General features: G+C 38.0%; 1 protein-coding gene across 2 annotated transcripts in view; it reads left to right on the top strand.

The window, feature by feature from the left end:
* Positions 1-745: 745 nt before the first annotated feature.
* The window catches only part of DYNC1I2 (dynein, cytoplasmic 1, intermediate chain 2), a 30,723-nt gene continuing 17,643 nt past the window's right edge, over positions 746-13,825 (top strand). The window contains exons 1-5 of one of the 2 annotated variants that reach the window (XM_010566905.1): positions 746-836; positions 2,492-2,609; positions 4,567-4,681; positions 8,117-8,207; positions 12,630-12,689. In XM_010566905.1, the coding sequence (XP_010565207.1) occupies positions 2,502-2,609; positions 4,567-4,681; positions 8,117-8,207; positions 12,630-12,689 (374 nt within the window). In that variant the 5' untranslated portion in view covers positions 746-836; positions 2,492-2,501. The remainder of the gene's footprint in view (positions 837-2,491; positions 2,610-4,566; positions 4,682-8,116; positions 8,208-12,629; positions 12,690-13,825) is intronic. The other variant, XM_010566914.1, reaches the window with a different exon arrangement.

Raw genomic sequence — 13,825 nt, 5'->3', positions numbered from 1 at the left:
GGCTGACTCGTTTCGCGGCTTGGCTGCTGGCACGGCGGCGGCTAGCGTGCATCCCCGCTCCCCGGGAAGCCAGACCGAAGGAGAAAGCGAAGCCCCGCACAGGCGTCCCGTCTGGGCCTGCTCTCCTCGGGGCCGCCCGCTGCCTTGGGTGCGAGGCGCAGCGAGGCCTCCCGTGAGGAGAAACCGCGAGACCCTGTCACGGTCACCGCGCTCCCGCCGCCGCGCGCGCCGCGGAGCCGCCGCTACCAGCTACCCAAAGCACTGCATGCGCGCGCAGCCGCTCGCCCCCTGGCACGCGGTGGCGCTCACTTCCCGGACCCCGCGGCCGCCGGTCGCCGCCCACGCGTTCTCCCCCAAAAGACTACAGCTCCCATCACGCAACGCGCGGCCGCGCCACACTCACGCCGTAGGGCGCTGAGGGCGAGGCCCGCCCCGCGGGGCGCGCTGCATGTTGGGCGTCGTCGTTCTCAAAGCTGCTTCGCCGGCGCTCCGCGGGCGGGGGTCGGCGTTAGGCTTCTGGAAGCACCCCAGCCCCGCCTCGCTTCCCGCGCGAATTCCTTTCAGATCGCTCCCCCTGACGGTGCGAACGAGTGGGGCGTTGGTGTCTGAGCGCACCACGGTCCTGTACAGGCCTCCCTGTCCTTCCGCAGTGCCTGCAAGTTCCCGCGCATCCCGCGGCGCTCTCGGAGCTGGTTTGACCCTCGCCGCCCGCCGTAGGCTGCTGCCTGTCAGCTGCCGGCGCCTTTGTGGGGCGGCGGAAGCGGAGCGGGGCCCTGCGGACGAGGGGCGGGTGCAGCAGGAGCAGGAGCAGGAGCAGGAGGAGGTCCCGCTGCCAGGTGCGCGGGGGTCCCGCGGAGGCCGAGCTGCGCCTGGCGCCGCTGCCCCTCCCGGCTCGGCGCCGCTGCCTGCCGGTGGGGACCCTCCTTCCTTCGGTCTCGCCCTGTGGAGTGAGGGGCGCGGCAGCAGGGTGGGGCCGGAGCTCGGCCCTCAGTGAGCGGGAGAGGATACGGGCGGGCTCTGGGGGCGGTTCGGTTCGATGGTGCTGCTTTCTCCTGGGCCTCAGGGTGTGGTAGGACCCTGTCGGGACGGGACGGCCCAGCCCGTGTGGGGAGCTTGCTGCCGGCCCGCACCCGGTTCGTACCGCTGTCGTCGTAAGGTGGGGCGGGGCGGGCGCTCCCCTCCTCGGGATGGCTGGGTTTGTGCCGCTTGGCTTTCCTGGCTCGGCATTAGAAAGGCGGGTGGGGGCAGGAATCCATGGTGTGGGGACAACGTGCCGCCGTACTGCTGTTTTAAAGCGACGCGGGAATGCCATTTGAGCATGCCGACAGTTAGATGTTTAAAATTTGTTTATTAGCACTTAAATGTTTGCAGGCAACGTGAAGGAATACGTGCATTTACCCCAATATACATACTGCTAAGTGTATTGGGGCAGATGCATGAGGCTTGCATCGTTTTGCATCCTTTTTTGTGCTTAGAGGTGCTAGGCAAACATTTGCAGGCATTCTTAACTTTGAACTGGTGAATATTGCTAATGCTTAGTCTGGTATCTTTGTTACCAAGCTTAGTGTAGAAGCATTTATAGATCCCTTGTCTGTTGTAGCACTGCTTCTGCCCTTTCTTTACTGACTTGGGTTTGCTTAAAAACAGTAGAATTAAGCTTTTATTCACTCAGCCCATTCACACAGTTTTTCATACCTGTGTTTTAAATTTTTGTTGAGTTCAGAGTGGGGTTTTTCCACCTTTTGTTTATTGTTGACTTTCTTATCTGTATTTATTTGAGTCAGTTAGGTAGCAAAACTTTTTGTAGAATTTTTGTCTTTAAAAGGTACCCCAATTTCTTAGTAGTGTACAAACTGTTTGGGGAAAAATTGATAATACACATATTTTACAGGTATTTTTGACTGTCACATTTGTACTTATTCTGCCTTGTAATTTATAGTAATCCTATTAAATCTTTTAATGAATCTGTGTTTTGAATCCTGCGACTGTATGTACAAGGATGTATAGCTTTACATACTGCTAAGTTATAGCATGCCAATATTTAAACTATTGAAGTGAAAAGTAAAAGATAGAGATTGTGTTGGTATCCTCCTTGCTGTTTTCAGTCTCGTAGTTGGCTCTGTAGCTATACAGAATCCTATGGCAAGATCTGATAGCCCCATCTTTGGTGCCTAATGTTTCTTTCAGAGCAGTTCCTTCAAACAGCATCAGAACTACGACTACTGTGGATGCTGTCACCACATCATAATTCCATCTGTTCATTTTAAATCAATCCTTTCACTATTGAGAATGTGTTAAGTGAAAAATGTGGAAATAGGAGTGTGATTTTTTAAAAATTATTATTTTAAGACTTTTCACAGTTCTGGTTTTAGTAAGCTAGTGTAGTTCCTTTAATGATAGCTTATTTAAAGGAAAGCTGCTGTCTTAAAAACAAAACAAACAAAAAAACGCCAAACCAAAACCAAACAGTGGTATGATTTCTGTTAATCAGTGTTTCAGCCATGTCTGACAAAAGTGAACTGAAGGCGGAGTTGGAGCGCAAGAAGCAACGATTAGCTCAAATCAGAGAGGAGAAGAAAAGAAAGGAGGAAGAAAGAAAGAAAAAAGAAGTAAGAAATAATTTTCTTTTTGAAATGTGACTGTTTGCATATGTAACTTGCCCAAAATTTAAGAGTAGGTTCACTTAGTCATTTGGTACATGCTATTCGGGGAGTGTCTATTTAATGGTTGGTTGCTGATGCAAATGTAGCACTTTCGTTATCTGATAAGAGCAAACGCCTACTGTTTTCTTTAGTATTATCCATATGGTAAGTTAGCTTTAATTTTTTTTTTTTAATCCTACACTTACATAAAGTTTGGATTTCTAAAACTACTTGTGTGCATGGGACATCTTTAATCAGATCACTGTGAAGTGTTGCACAAAAGCTCTGCTTAATGAGTTGTGATGATGTTATTTAGAGAACTTATTTCTGAAGTGCATTTCTGAGGTTGTCCATGTGAATTGTCTGACTGTCAGTATTATTATTGTACAAACAATGTGCTACATTCTTCTGCTCTTTGACTCATCTTTAGCCTGAATTTTGAAATCAGAGTAACACTCAGGATGTATATGCTACTTGTGTGTTAGACTCTAGTTTGTCAACAGTCTTCTGGATTTCTCTCTGCTAAAGTATTTGACAATCAGTGATTTATTACTATGTTTCTCCTGAATGCAGATTATACCTCATAAATGAAACTTTTGCTGGAATGTTTTGGTGTTTTGGGGTCCTTTTTCAAGACTTCTCTGTGTTTTGGTTATGATCTTGTAGGTGTTCTAAATTAGCATATGACTGAAGACTGGGCAGCTGCCAGCTACGTGATTCGGACAAAGAGACGGAAATATCTCAAATTATGTTCTGATGATCTTGTGACAGTGTATTGCCTCTATCAGAGATTCCACATGTGATGCAATAGCTTATCAGTTGAGAACTTGCTCTAAAAATTTGGAAATTCCTTTTTTAAAAATAATTGTGCAGTAGATTAGAAACATAATGTGTGGTCATGTGAGGAGCAATTAGTCTTTAATCATGGCATAGGGATAGAATAGCTTGGTCTAGATTTTGCTGCTTCTTTTAAAGACTTGTATCATCAATTTATATTTACAAAAATATTTATTTGCCAATGACTGAGATGTGAACACCTGAAGCTATGAATTATATTTCTATAATTGAATGAGCAGTTAAATGAGTGGAAAGATATGGAGTGTTAGCATCTTTCACAGTAGAGCTTGTGTTGTTTTTAAATTATGGGGGTGTAATTTTTGTTCCTTTTTGTAATGAGATCTAGCAGATAATAAGACAACTTAAAGAAAATTACTTAAATGCCTGGTAAAGTTACTGCAAAGTTGGTTTTGGGTTTTTTTTTAAGACTTCCTATTTTTTTTGTGAAACCTGAGATCCAAAAGAAAGCTTTCTCACTAAACAGCTTGTTGATATTCTTGTTTTAAAAAATAGCTCAAAATGCACACATAGACAGTCATCACTTTTACATCTTACACATTTTCTTAATTGCTACATGCTTTAGCATGTACTCTATCTAGCCAAGCATGCTAATACTTTCTTGACCAAGGAGGGGTGTCTCTTACTGTCATTCTAACCCTATAGTGTTTTCTTTGACACAGTTATTGTGATTTCAAAATCTGAACAATATGACTGTGTCTTTAAAATACTTTAATACACAGGTACATAATAAATTTTTTTTCAGACTTTGTATTTTACAGTGCTTAGCATTAGTGTAAAAAAGGTATTCTTGATCTTATGAAGTGTTAGTCATTCTGACAAATGAGAAGACACTTTTTGCATGTTATATAAGTCTTTTAAAGACAGTACCAAAGCTACAATATTTTGATTCCTGTCTGCTGTTTACATTATCTACAGAAAGGACTATCAGAATTACTAGAGTCAAACACCTAACCTATATGATGATAGGTTTCAGTAGCATAAAAAAACTATAAGATCTCAAAACCATAACTGAAATGGGTTTTAATATCTGTTAAATGCTATAACTTAATTATTGAATTATTTTTAGACTGATCAGAAGAAAGAAGTTCTTCCTGTACAAGAAGAATCTGATCTTGAAAAGAAGAGAAGAGAAGCTGAAGCATTACTTCAGAGCATGGGATTGACACCTGAGTCTCCTGTTGGTAGGAACGTTAATATTAGTTTGAGATAAATGTTTGGTGCTTTTTTTGTTTGTTTTTTTGGGGGAAGGGGAGAGGGGTGTGGTTTGGGGTTTTTTTGGGGGGGGGGGGGTGGTGGGGTTTTTGTTTGGTTTTGTTAGGATTGTGGTATTTATATAACTAGTGTGAAAATTCTCTGGCTACTATTTTTTGGGGTACACATGTCTGGGTTTTGTACTATTTTGTCCTGCATGATATCTGTTATAAATGTCAAGTGATGTGCTTTCATACACATTACTAGTACTATTTTGTAAAAGATATGTTTTATACTTAGTGGATTATTTGGAGTGTTTTAGTTAAAATACATAAATATAACATCATGTATTTGTTGGGGTTTTTTTCTATTTTCCCTGCACATTATTATTCTGTATTTTTTTTCCTTTCTCTTTTTCATAACACCAAATTTTAATTCTGGTATTTTTGTGCAGGCATGACTTGTTTGTTTTCTGCATCTTATACACCCTAATTTTCCTTATCTCAAATACCTGACTGACTTTGATGGAGTAATAGCAAGGCTAAGTATAAAATTTAACTATCAAGGATGATGATTCATATCTGTGCTACTCTTGGATGGGTTAGCATATTGGTTGTTGCTTTTTGCCTTTACATAGCCACATCTCTCTGGAAGATGAAAGTGAAGAGGGTGATAATTCAACTCTACTTTTTGTCTCTAGCTCTGAAATCTAAGGGGTTTGAAACTTATTTTTCAGTTTGGCTCAATGGTGAGGGTCTATTTCAGCTGGGTTTGCAAATAAAAAATAATTTGTATACCTGTGACTAAATCTTCATAATTGCTTTTGCATAGTCCTCAAGTGTTCAAAAGTGAATGTGGAATAAACACCATTATGGCTGCTCCCATTCCAACAGCCACAGCAGTCATTTTTAGTAGTTTGAACTGTTCTCACAGTTTAGAGACTGCATTTGGGCTATGTTAGCACTAGCGTACAGCGTTTTAAGTAATCAGTTCTTACCTACTAGAGATTTTATTTGGCAGTCTAATAGCTGAACGCTTTCTTGTGTGAGATTTTGCTAAGGCAGCTGATGAGACTCATGTGGAAATAGATGTGGTTGTTGTTGGTTTTTTAAATCTGTGAGCGAGAATCCAAAAACCACAGGATAGTCAGTCCTCAAAGCAAGTCGCTGCATAGACTTAGAGTAGCTGGTTGTGAAAAGCTCTGAGTTGCTGGTGTGTAAGACTGGGGCACACCCCTGCAAGTGTTGTGTTTAATTCCATTGAGCATCTACTTAACTACACCCTTCAACGTACACAGATTCACAGGGAATTCATTCTGTTCCCTTTCGAGATACCCAGATCTGATCTGGATCCTAAATCAAGCTAAAATGTTGTACTCTATACCTCGCAGTAATGTGCCCGAGGCACAGGCTCCGTCTGCTGACTGGGTGCTGGCAAAGTGCGACAGTACAGTGATCGTATGCCTGAACTGAAGCTAACTTGCAGCTTGGTGTGCAGGTAGCTTGAGATTGCGTTGTTGGTGTAGGTGGATAGCTTGAGATAAGATTCATTCATAGAAAATTGTATCAAAAATTCCTAAGGCAATTGCTGTGCTGTTAACTGCCAGAGAAAGGTAGCTCTCTTATAGGAGAAGGGACCTTAACAATGTAAGTATGCTTTTAATGTCTACCATACTCGTTGTATAAGAAGCCATAAGTTAGTGAACCAAAATAACTTTCAAGAAGGTATTATGGTTTCATCCTGTGTTGGGGCAGGTGGAATTTTGCTTGGTCTTTTTGTAAGACTGTTGGTCTTTAAATAGGTTTCACCTCCCTAATGGGAAGACTTCCTTGGAAACAGTTTGCCCCACAAGAGGGCAATGTAGCATCGAAACTGAGCTACTGGAGTGTTTTGGCCATGCTTACGGCTAGGTAGGGCTGACTGACTTTTATAAATGGTAACAAGGTACGTTTCTAATGTCACCTCTTCAATTAGGAAAGGGTGACATTGAAATGTCATCGTTTCTGATAATGCACAAAAATAACGTAGGAATATAAAGGCCTATGGGCATCTTCTTCAGTGTAAATTATTCAGTAGATGGTGATGATGAGTTGAAGAATATATATATATACACTCTTATATACACGTGTACACCCATATTTATATAGATATATGTATAAAGTGTAAGTGTGTATGTATGAATTTATGAATTATAACTGTAGACCTATATAAAAGTCTCTCTGGTAGGAGGAATGCATTTTTAATAAATTGAAGTATTCACTGTGATTTTTTTTTGTAAATTTAGGGGAGAATTTTTGTCAACCAGAGTCATGTCTGTTCTGGGATGGAACAGAAGCATTCTTCAGAATTCACAATATACTTGTGATTTCAGGAAGTTCTCTAGAAATGTTGCAGATCTAAATTCAGAGTTCTCCCTTGCCTGACCCCTGACAGAGTGGATACCTATTTATATACTTAATATACATAACTCGTGTTCAGCTGATTAAAGGTTCTTTTTAAGGATTGCTAAGGAGTGAATGTGTTCTATGAATGTTTTACATTTTGCTGAAAAATGAAGCATATAAGGACCTTCAACACCCCCCCTTAAGCATAAACCTAAGTTTTGTTAAATAACGAGTTTCACTATTTCTAAAAAGAGAAGTTGAAAGAAATATGGAAATATCTTTGTATCAGGTTGCATGATATCATTCACTATTATGCATCAGTTCCAAAAAACATGTTGCTTTTTAAACAGTAATTGCAATCTTCATCTACATACTGAAAATGAACTGACTTTTAAGAAAAAGTTTCAATATAACAGTACTAGACTGTTTGTCAAGTAAAAAGAAAAAAAAAAAACCACAAAAATCTCCCCAAACCCAACACTAGAAACTTTGTTGTGATAGACAGGATTTATGTTGATTTGATTCAAACTAGAACAAAAATAACAGTATGCTGTATGACAAAGCCACTTTTTTTGATCCGCGCTTCAGTGATTATATATTTTGAAATAAAATTACCAGTTAAATATATTCAATGTCTAATTTTTAAGAAAAACTGATGTCAAAGCTGTGTTAACAACTATCTTCCTTTTATGTTTAAGCAACACGATTTAGTGGAAATTACCCTTTGAAAATTGCTGCCATCATTTGTCAGAAGTTCAGTTTAAAAATATATTTGCAATTCATTTTCTCTTAAATGTCTTTCCCTCCATGTCTTTTTGTATGCTCCTGATGCATAACTGCCAAACAATTGCATGAAAGTCCAGCATGAATTGTTAACATTGTCTCTTCCCCTCTCTTTCTACTGTTCATTTTCATCCATGTATTTTTTGTTTGCCATCACTTTTTTTTTTAATACTTCATGTTAAATTAATTTGAAAACATCCTAAGCTGTGCAACCTCTGCGAGTAGTAACAGCGGATACCTGTCTGTTTCACTATTTAGTCCCTCCTCCTACCTCTCCGTCTTCCAAATCTGTGAGTACGCCAAGTGAGGCTGGAAGCCAGGACTCTGGTGATGGCGCTGTTGGATCTAGGTACGTTGCTTTACTTGTCATATTCCTTTGCTTAATGCTCATATTCTGAATAATTAAGTTTTAGAAGAAATCAAGGTTAATTACTTGATTATAATACAATAATATGAGGTTACAGTGTTATTGAATCTGTGAACAGTGACTGTTTTACAGAAGTACTTTACTATAAAATTTGAAATGCAGCTACACTTCCTAATTTGAAATTGCCAGCATAAACGTGGAGTTGTTTAAACTTGCAAGTCTAAAGTAAAATGAATCTGAATGTTTTGTGGTAATGTTTTTGTAAGCATGAATGCCTCAGGATAATAGAAAACTGGAAAAGTCCAACTTCTGGGCTCTTCCCAGCTTTTTCTAAAGGAGTGTGTGCCTGGATGATGGGCTATTTCCTTTTTCCCCTCTATTCTAGTTGGTTTAGTAAAAAATACTGTCTACAAACTTTTGCATTGCTTCTGATTTTAAATTCTTTTCCCTACTCAGAACAGTATTTCTCATTATTTCACTTTGCAGCCATCCCTGTAACACAACTATACCACTCACAATCTCTTTCATTTGCCCAAAATATAGCACCATGTTGGTACAGCCACAGGTGTTTCTTTCAGTTCCAGTACTTGCCACATCTATTTGACCATTTTTTTTGTGCATGACAGTTTGATAAATGCTGCTCTAAAGAGAGTCATAAATATTTCTGTTAAACTAGGAATTCAAAGAGGTGATAAGGTTGGAAACACTACTTCCGAAGGGTGTTTTCACTGTTTACTATGCGCAGTCTGTGAATAAGAGCAGTATTTGCCTGTTATTATTGGTAACTTGTATTTTCTCAGCAAATTAAGTTCAGGTACTTTAAATTTACTGAGTATGCATTGTAGACGAAGTTTAGTTAAAGCATAGTAACTAAAGCAGTTATCAGTTACTTTTGGGCTTATATGACTGGTTGTTCTTGAGAAAGAGTGAATACTTACACTGCTTTGAAGCATCTTTTTAAAAGAGTGCAGTAAAGCCTTGTATGCGTGGATTATGCATGCATGACTATATACAATCTTAATCTGAAAATATTCAAGATTTTAATGACCTAAACGAAGGTCACAAGGTGCCTGTTTCTAACTGGCAACCATTACATTAAAACAGAGAATACATCAAGCAGCAGATATGAACCCAAACTCTCTCTTTTTTTTTTTTTTAATACCACTGTCCAGGTGTGATCTTGTGCATAGCTTATTCACTATGCAATTGAAGCTCACCTGTCATGTTAATAAAGAACTAATATAATTGTTCCTTAACTAAGTAACAAGCAAATTTTAAATTATTTGAAATCTGTGATTATTATTATTCAGTTGTCATTTTGTATATAAATTCACTGTCTAGAAGAAAAAACAAGAATTATTTGCTGATGACTTTAAAAAAAAAAAATTCGTTCTAGTCATACATCATTTAAATTCAATATGAAACAATATGTATAGGCCACATATCTGTTATTGAACGCCATGTGTACTGAATTCATCTCCACCTCATAGGTGTACTGTGCTCTCTGATTGTATGTTCCTTGGACATAGTAACATAACATTGTATGTATACATTTTCTTATGAAGCCTTGAGAAAACTTGTATCCTAAGCCTCTATAGCTTCATGCATTTGCAGACTTTAAACCTGTCTCTTGACAACTTCCCAGATTTGGAAGCATAGAAAGATTGTGGTCCTGATGGCATGAATGAATTTCTAGCTAAATTGAAGGCTATATAGAATCACTGTTAGAGTCCTCTTGCTTATTCTCCAACCACTGGATAACATTATTCCCCTCCCCCAGTAAACAGATGCCTGTATCTTAGTCTATTAGTACAAGTTTGTACAGCATTCCTAATGTACACATACACTTGAGCCTGAAAGTTAATGGGAAAAGTTGGACTGTGTGATATATCCATTAGTGTTATACCTGGCATTTCACAGGTGACTTTCATATCAATATGAGGTGTGTTAGAAAGCCCAAGTTGTTCCACTATGATTGATAATCTTAAAACAAACCCTTTTATATTAGTGTATTATTTCAGGTTTGGTTGTTTGGGTTTTTTTTGGTCTTTGGCCATTTGTTCTCTAGTCTCTGCAACTATACTTCACAAAGATGATCTCCTTAGTTTAGTCTTTTCTCCTCTATGATGCTGAATCTTGCCAGTAACTTTACTTATTTAGTAATTAGTAGAGCAGTGTTCAGACTGTGTTCCTGCTGTTACTTCCATCTGTCTTGCTTTATTTTCATCAGTAAAGAGTTTTGTTTCCCAGTTTGATACTGTTCTTTCTCTCTTTTCCTCAGTTAAGAGTATAAATTCAAGACTGGAAATTAATACAGTTGGTTTACTTTTAGGTTAGGTGGATGCCTCATAGAATTAGTTTAAATGCAGAAAATACCTTTCAGAGATATAAGGAAGCGTTCAGAATGAGCCTGGATACAGAGAAGTTCAGGCACTTGTGGAACAATAGTAATTTCTGTTCACTGAAGCTTGTAGATAAGTTCATTTAACTTAAGGCATAACAAACATCTGGAAAGCAAAAGGAACAGTATTTTACGTCATTTTGGTACACATATAATAGATGAATTTTATCTCGGAATGTTACCTTTATTTTAAAAGAATATCTCTGAGAAAGTTCCAGTCAACAAGCAGTACAGGATATACAGTTAAATCTATTTTAAAAGGTAGACCATCCCTGGTACTACTGAAGTAACTGTTGAAAATTAAAAGAATGCTTTGAAAGCAGGAAAGCAACCTCAGTAAGGGCTAGGTCTTAAGCAGGCACAAAAGTCGGAGCTTTTTTAATTTGTGCCCTTTCCCCAAGTTCCTCTCGAGTGGGATTGAAAAAGTTGAGAAAATGTTTGACAAGCATTGTGGTAATGCAGCATTTGGATCTGTAGATAAGTCATCCTTTGCAGAAGCAACATGAAAGTTGCAGTGGTGGTTCGGTTTGGGTTTTTTTGGGTGGGTTTTGGGTTTTTTTTAATGCATGACAACATATGAGCAATATCCAGCTTGAAGTCTGAGGCACCAAATTAAACTCCAAGCTTAAATCTGTTTGGTCAAGAAAAACAGCAGAGACCTAAAGAATGAGTATACTCAAAGTAAATAACTTTATGGTAAAATGATGTGTTTTCTGATGCACAAAAGATATGGAAAGTTTTTAGAGATTTAGGTATTAAGCTATTGCTGTGGATGCAGTAGCAGTTACGTAGAATGATTTGCTAAATATGAAGACAGTGGACTTGTAATTCTTAGTTAAACTATAATTAATTATTTTTCTAATGCATACTTTCTACAAGAACAAGGTAGTGCATGACACACCCATACTTATGAACTTTTATGGCATTGCCTGTACATTCTTGAGAGCAACTTTACCTTTAGGGATTCTGCAGCTGGTTTATAAGAACATTACCATGTATGGGATAGAAATGTAAAATTGCCTTTTATTGACTTATCATAGTAAAATATTACATATTCTTTATTTTTCTATTTGTTACAAAAAATGATTTTTAAAAAAATTATTATAGCCTCCAAGAACTCCAGAAAAAACATGTATGTTCATCTATTAATGTCTCTTATAAGCTTGTTTTAAAATTCTGTCTAAGCCTGATGGCAGGCAGTAGACTAAATGAAAATTTGTGGAGAAGGGATGAAGGCTAAAGATGAAGGGAGAGGGAAAATTGATTTCCCCCTTCATATTTCTTCTGATACAGAAATGACTTGAAATAGATCTATTCTGTTCATTATTCCACATGACTTTGAAATGTGTTATTAATATAAAGCCCACTATTTCTAAGAGATGTAAATATCTTAAATGGAGTTGGCTCAAATCAGATGACACTTGTAAGCCCAAGGCAGTGCTTAACCCATAATTACTGCAATGTCACATCTTGGAAACTCTAGCGGTTCTCTATCCCAGTGGAAGTGCATTTTTGCCCCCCTACCAAAAGGCTTATGTGTTGACTCATTTCCTTTGCCAATATGACAATTTCCTCCACATCTTTACTGCTCTGGGCAAGATTGCATTATGTTAGCAAATCTGTCTTCATATGACATGAACAAATCTGAACAGATTTTAAAAGGAATTTGGAGTTTTTAATGGTTCTTGTCAGTATTTAAAATATTTTTATTTGCCTCTCAAAGGCTACGTTTGTTTGCAGATCTTTAACTTCCAATCTTTAAAATAATTTCTTTTCTAATAGCTCTGAATTCTGTGTTTGCTTTTTAACTTTTGTATTTACTGCATGTATTATTGCACTGAATGCTGAATTTCCCTTAACTGATGTTACATTGCTTTGTTTCTTGTGAATAATGAAGTAACTATAAGCTTACTGTAACTCTAGCATTTCATAGCGTGTATTTGCTTCACTAATCTCTGGCCTTTTTTGCTAATGCTGCATGATTGTTCAACCTGGGGTATCAGGACGCTGCATTGGGATACTGATCCATCAGTTCTTCAGCTCCACTCTGATTCCGATCTGGGGTATTGCATAGATTTCTTATATTCCCTCTTTCATGTACTTATGGATAATAAGTATAAAAGCTTATTTTTTCTTTAAGACTTCAAGTTGTTGTTAAGAGACTGTTCTGTAAGTAATAGAAATTCAATATCCCTAGGCTTAGTGCAGTTTGCTTGCAATGGGAAATTTTTATATTATTTAATATACGTAAGATGCTTATTTCTAGTAGCAAAACTTAGTTATTCCTGTTTTTCTTTGAGTCTTTCTTTGGCAAAATGTAAACTTTAAAAAGTCATTTCTTTAAAATAACTGTATTTAAAAACAGAGTGACTCCCATCTTTTCTTATAAATATTAGCTACAGCTTTTATAAACATTATAAGCACTTATTAAAACCCATATTGTGCTATAAGAATTATGCTTTTGCCCACCAAAACCTTTCAAAAGGGATTATTCTTTTCCTTTCACTTTTATCTTAGGAGAGGGGTGGATAATAAGGAACTAAATTTGATGCAGGTTAATTGTTGTTGCATCATTGCAGTATTACTACAATACATACTGAAATTAGCTTTTATAGGAAGTTACAATGACTGAATTAATGTCGTGTGGTTTTTGGAAGTACATTATGGATTGTAGTTTGATACTAGCTATATCTGCGTTTATGGGATCTTCCATAAGCTAAAGTCAGAAAGGTCAGAAGTTTTCAGTATTGTATTCTGGATAATGTATTATGTATAAATCACTTGTCAGTGTGTGAGTTTCAGATTAGACTTGCAGTTCTGCATTCTGAATAGTACCTTAGAGGTACACAAAAAAGGGCAGCCAAGTTAAAAGGACTAGGAAATGCTTTTTCTTTTATAATAACTAAGCTGCTTTTTAAGCTTTAAAATCCTAGAACCACTGCTGTACAAACATGACTTGTGAGCAAATCTGTTCCACTGAAAATAGGGATGTGTCATATACGTAGCAGTACCCTAATCAACCACAAAGAGCAAAACTTTATGTCCTATAATCCAGATATTTATATATATATTTGCACATCTTTCTTTTTGTCGCAGATGTATGAATAGCTGCTGATTTAAATGGTAATGATAATAAAATATTAGTCATAATCATGTGACTTCTTCAGAGTTAAGTTTCCACTGGATTTAAGTTTGACTA

The sequence above is a fragment of the Haliaeetus leucocephalus genome, unplaced genomic scaffold, assembly GCF_000737465.1.
Source record: "Haliaeetus leucocephalus isolate CR32 unplaced genomic scaffold, Haliaeetus_leucocephalus-4.0 Scaffold1, whole genome shotgun sequence".
Lineage (NCBI taxonomy): Eukaryota > Metazoa > Chordata > Aves > Accipitriformes > Accipitridae > Haliaeetus > Haliaeetus leucocephalus.
The sequence above is the reverse complement of the archived record's forward strand: the minus strand, read 5'-3'. Positions and strand labels throughout refer to the sequence as shown.